Source organism: Anser anser (genome assembly GCF_964211835.1).
Source record: "Anser anser genome assembly, chromosome: 6".
Lineage (NCBI taxonomy): Eukaryota > Metazoa > Chordata > Aves > Anseriformes > Anatidae > Anser > Anser anser.
The window spans coordinates 19563111-19569120 of NC_139726.1; the positions used below are offsets into that span (position 1 = coordinate 19563111).

A 6010-nucleotide genomic window follows, 5' to 3' on the forward strand; every position below is an offset into this window, starting at 1 on the left:
GCTGTCAGCCCTCTGCCAAAAACAGGGTGCCCTCATCCAGACTGCCTACTGGGCATGGCTCTGGCACCAGCTGCACCCTGCAGGATCCAGTGCTAGGTGGCCTGGGCCAAAGTTGTGACACGTGCTAATTAAGAAGTATGGCCACAACTGGAGTCTGTGCCTTAACCTTGTCTCCTTTACTAGTAGTCATTTAGCCTGACATACGTTAGTTTCCTGACAGTTTCATGGCTTTTTTTTTTTTTTGGACAAACAATCATAAAAGTTTGGGTTGGAGGGGAGCTCTGGGGCTTCATTGTCTGAAGCAGAATGTACCTGGCTTGGAAGCAGTTAGTCTTAGAGGTAGCTGCAGGGATTTAAGTTGTTCTATTTGAGGGAGGAATGTGATTTTCTTTTTTTCTTGATTTTAGTGGGATTTGGCAGTACGCTGTGGTGTCCTCTAGATTTTGCATCCTGCTCGGCAAGTCTAGGATATCATCAATCCTAGATAAACTTCTTGCCTTGGATAAGTGTTAGCACCGTTTACCTCTACAGTGCTGCGGGAGGCACCGGGGCAGGTGTGTCCTCTGAACAAGCTACAACCATCCTTCATCTCTCCTCGATTAGTTAAGGATACACTTTCTCCTTAATTATGTGATAGTCATTGTAAATTTCTACCTTTGCTGCTAAATTCCTGCTTGAATACTTAGCCTTATACCCTTCTGTGCAACCTCAGGGGCATATTAGGCATCTCATTTCTAAAAAAGGGGAGGAGAGAGTTTGGGAAGCCATTAGTATCTCTGACTGGAGTGGGGAATTTCTGAATTCTAAGGGTTTATTGAGTGCGAAACTGATACATGGTCTTTGTGACTTCATTGCCTTTTCTCTCTGTAATACTGAATTATCAGATAATACTTTACTTATGATTTCTTTTAGGTGTGATGTGAGCACTAATTAGATCACATATTTGGCAGTGGGAACTGTAATGTTCAGTATGATTTATTCTTATTTAATTTCATCTCTGTTCGTGAACATTTCTTCCTCCCAGATGAGAGTGTTAGAAGAGAAACTCTGAATTTTTCTTTACGTTTCACAGCATAACCTAGATTGGGGCTGATGTCCATAGAAATCAGGGATGCTAAGCGCCTTGCAACTCATGCAGAGCATCAGGCTGTTGCGGTCACAGTTCTCCCTGGCCTGAAGAGAGTCTATATTTCAAATTAAATTTTTGTCTTTTCATGAAAAGGGATAACTTCCAAATGGCAAAAAATACACCCTGAAACCAGTCTGTTACCCATTATTCTAACAATATAACCATTTCCACATATAGCAAGTTAGAGAGTATGATTTATGAAGGTTTTTTTCTTTCCTGTGGCTTCACTGTCTCCTAATTAATTATATGTAATCTCATGCTAAATGGCTATTCAAGATGAGAAGTGGCAACTTATTGGTACTTCTAAATAAAAATGACTTTGGAGACTATGACTGCATATTCTGCAGTTGGATGTTTCAATGCTTCATTGCCTCTGTTCCTGCTACAGGTGCATGTGACAGCATTGCAGCGATGAGTGGAATTTTAAAGAGGAAGTTTGAAGAAGTTGATGGCTCCTCACCTTGTTCCTCTGTGCGGGAATCAGATGATGACATTTCTAGCAGTGAAAGTGCTGACAGTGGTGATAGCGTCAATCCATCCACTTCTAATCACTTTACCCGTAAGTACTAACGTTGCGTATCTAAAGAATTCTTTCTGTTCCTCAAAATAAAATTATAATAATAATTACAAACACCATAGTTAGATAAACGTGACAATTTATAATTGAACAGATGATAAAACTGACTTTCAGAGTATGTGACTTGTTCAGAACAACTTAGCAGACCTGTACCTTTTTGCCTTCATGTTATCTGTATAGATCTATTTGTAACTGTAAAAATTTGAAGTCACTTGGAAGCCCCTGACTGCTGTTTGAGTCATGTATCTATGTGTATAATGTTGGGAGTTGTGCTTAAGGTATTTCAAGCAGGAACTGTAGGGAAGACGCTCTAGGTAAGGTTATTTATTTTCTATGGACAAATGTAATGCAGCTGTCAGCTATCTGCAGTATTTTATTCTGAGAGTTCTTCTTCAAAGAAAATAGTACACTTTTTTTTTCTTTTTTTTTCCCGAATTGTGGAACATCGTGTATTAGACACAGAGGCACCTATCATTGCAGTAGTTTTTGTTCTTCAGGCAGGGGATGGTATCTCTGTACTCAGCAATTCTTTTGTGTGCAGATAAGCATTTCTTCTTAAGTTAGCAAAGCTAGGTAGATTATGTGGGCAGCATATACGTATATGAGGAATTAATTAAGGTTTTGTTTTTGTAGTTTATGATACTAGGTGGTGGTTATGCTGTTTTAATGGTGAACTGCATGTTTTAAAAAGCTGGGGTTTCCATCCTTCAGCTCTGCTATATACAAATCTGTCCATTGGAGTCAGTGACTGCAAAGCTGTTTCTTAAAACTGTGGGCCAAGGAGTAGGTGAGGGTCCTTGTCACCACCCATATACAACATGATCCTTACAAATATGTGGTTTAGCATGTGCCTAGAAATTGTGTTTGTACCATGTGATATGAAGGTTCTTATAATTGATTTGTCTGCCAAATGCTGCTGTGCAGTTTGAGATAGGGTTTCGATATGAAGGTTCAAATCTCCTCTTTGCTTCTGTGCAAAGGTTATGCAGACAAAACTTTTCAGAAGTATGTACGTGTAAAAATCTTGATGAAGCATATTATACTTAAGGTCCCCTACAAATACAGAATCTTCTATTATTGAAATGCTATAAAGGAGTAAGTGACCCAATAAATCTCAGTAGTGTTAAGAAATAGTTTGGTGGCAATATTACTTGAATGCTGATCTTTTAATTTTTGTGTCTATTTAAAGACTTACGTGATTATTTATCACAGACTGAAAGCAGTTCTGTTACATCAGTCATTGCCACCCACATAGAAGACAACAATTTTTTTATGAATACACAAAGAAAGCTAGTAATTCAGCAGAGCATCTTGAAAGTTGTAATACATGCATATAACAATAAGCTTTGATTACAGTTGACACAATAAATAGTTTGGTTTCTCAATAATATCTGGAAGGGAAACTATAGGATTTCTGAGTGTTATGATTAATGATCCATGTAACTGAGATATTTGTGGCCAGAGTAATAAATGCTGGTCAGTGCACGTGCACACACACACACACAAATATATACACAAATTGTACACACTACATTTATACATATACATATATACATCAGCTGGCAGTATGGGAATAGGAAAATTGTCTGAACCATTGACACTACTTTTTAAACAGTATTTTCTTTAATACAGATGCAGTGGCCTAAATTCCAAGAACTTGATCAGAATATTCATAGTATTACATAAGGCTGGTTTGAGAGGGAAGGAATCCAGCAAGTGGCTTAGGTGCTACATTTGAACAGGAGTCAAGAAAAAGACTTTTGCAGGCTGGTATATGACAGAGGCATCTTTTGGTATCTGACGTTCTGCTTTGCTCTTATTGTATACAGCATACTTGCACAGCCTTTGTAACTTAATTACTTGCATCTTGCATCCAAACTCTCTCCTAGTATGCATTATAATTTCATAACTGTAGCAAATACACTCAGTTTTGCATCTGATGGGGAAGTCAGGCTTTATTCATTTATTGTTAAGATGTAAGTGAGATGTTGCACCTTCTTCCTTCTTAATATTATCATATATCAGTTATTCGTGTTTATACAGTCAACATGTGCCAATTGAGGAGTGTTAGAAAAATCACTCATTTGGTAGCCTTAGGCACATCTAATATATATATTAGGAACTCCGTACTAAAAAGGTGATGATGTCTGATAGTAAAAGTTAATATGTTTGCAATAAAAAATATTTGCATTTACATTTAAAATAGATGCAAAGGAGCAAAGATACTTGACAAATGCTGAAAGACATTTTAAATTTGATAAATGACTACGTCTAGAAAAAGAAAACAATTTTTTTTTGTTGAGATTTGATCTTTATTTTACTTTATTCTTTTCACATTCTCTTCAGTTTTCATGTGCTTTGTTTCTAGAAAGAATGTTTTAATTGGACAATTGGTCATTTTTTTATACGCACAGGATTTGTTTTCATTTTTGTTTGTGTTGGTTGACATCAGCTGTGTGTGTTGTGTGTTTTTCAGGACAGGAACACTTTTTATGTACTTAAATTTTTTTAACTTGTAAATTTTTCAAACAGTATTATTTGAAAAAGCATATTTTGAGTTCTGGGAAGGAGTAAGAAGTGAACTGATCCTTTTGAGGTACTCAGCTTTTTGTAGAAGTGAAATATGTAGAAATTGTCAATGTGTTATTTCATTTACCTCCTGAATCCTGGTGTCTCATGGAGATGCTAAGGGATTGAAAACTCGTTGAAAACTACATGCAGGTGTGTTGTTCAATAACAAAACTGTTAATGATGTACATTGAAAGATGTTCTGTTAATTCTTTAAACACATTAATCTCCCAAAATAAAAGATGGGAGCTTTCTGATGTTGAATACTCAAAACAGTACTTCTAAGGACATATGGAAAGAAAGAGTTCTGTACAATTTTTTTTCAGTAAGCAGACTGAAAAGAGCCAATGCAGAAGAAAAGCTGGCTAGATTTCTTGTCTCTGTAATATATACCTGACTATCTCACTGACAGAAGTTACTTTTCTAAGCTGTTTCTTGATACTTACAACCCCATTTTTTTTTCTCTTTTGCGGGACACTGTTTCCTTAGAGACAAGTAGAGTGAGAGTACACCCACCGTTTGAGCTCCTTTAAATGGCCCTGTTGAGCGCGGACACCCCACTGCTGTGGTTCATCAGCTCCACAGTGATTTTCCTTTGGAGTTGCCCTTCAGGATACCTGTACAACTCCCTGACCATTCATACAACTGTCTGCTGAGGGACACTGAGTTCCATGCCCTAGCTCAGATCTGAGGGATTTTTCCCGTGTTATGGTGTTATGGACGTACCTGTCCCTAAATGCTTGATCTATTTTTCCGATAAAGAAAAATACCCAAATTTAAGTTGCAGAATTACATGCCATTGAAAGAGCTTTTGCATTCTAGTGCTGGTAAAAACTTTCTACACCAAATTAATCATGGATTAATCTCTTAAGGAATATACCCTGAGGAACTGCTGCTTTCCTGTGCCATTTCAACTTCAGTGTAGCGAAGCTGAAACTTTCAGACTAATGCCTTTATTGTAGAATCTTCACAGGCAGGTGAAATCTTCAAAACTAGCTCATCTGTCAAGATGATCTTCAACCGTCAATAGAACTTCAGTCAGTTTTCTGTCTTGCTGTTAATCTTACCACTGCCATTAATAAGGTTATCCTAGGTTAGCCTGCCATAATCATAAGTCCTGTCATTATGCTGAGTAGGGTGGATGCAGTGCTGTCTGTAGAGTATTGGATGCCTTAGGCTTATTATGAATGTGGCTAGTTATTAAAGGTCTTGAGAAGACCCTTCAGTATCTAAGTGCTCTTACCATCTTTGATTTTGCCAGCAAAGATAAGCAAAAGTATTCAAAAACAAATCTTTGCGCTTCTGTCCATATGCCCTTAAAAGTACTGTTTTGAATGTTCTAGGGTCACCAACAAATTGAGCTGTCTCATCTGTGTGGCCACAAAGCATTTGGAAGAAGGTATTAAATCCTTGGAAATCACTAGGAAGGTCTTCTTTATGTGAAGGATAAAGTATTATTTGGTGTGAGGTTCATAACATAAGGCATTACCTGAGCCTTGAGCTTAAACTTTGTGTTTCATTACTGGTAAGAGACAGAAATCTCAATGACTTAAATGTGGTGATGCTGGCTTATTAGGGGAAAACACATAGAAGCATAGATAAATGCAGGCATTCTTTATTTGTGGCATCTTGCAGTGATTTATATTGCCTGCCACAAGGCTTGGAACTTCCTTGTTAATGAGGAATGCATTCTCATTGTCATTTGTTGACTAACACTAGGAAATGCAAACAAGTTG

At 37.4% G+C, this 6010-nt stretch overlaps 1 protein-coding gene across 19 annotated transcripts in view; it reads left to right on the forward strand.

Annotated features, from left to right (window-relative positions):
* Positions 1–6010, forward strand: part of CSRNP3 (cysteine and serine rich nuclear protein 3) — a 101400-nt gene that overhangs the window by 69435 nt on the left and 25955 nt on the right. For 18 of the 19 annotated variants that reach the window (XR_014585737.1, XR_014585738.1, XR_014585739.1 and 15 more), the window contains one exon: positions 1518–1688. Coding sequence is in view for 16 of the 19 variants with exons in the window: in XM_083840842.1 (XP_083696968.1) it covers positions 1518–1688 (171 nt within the window). In the remaining 3 variants the exon portion in view is untranslated. Of the gene's footprint in view, positions 1–422; positions 555–1517; positions 1689–6010 lie in introns of those variants that run through there. The other variant, XM_083840835.1, reaches the window with a different exon arrangement.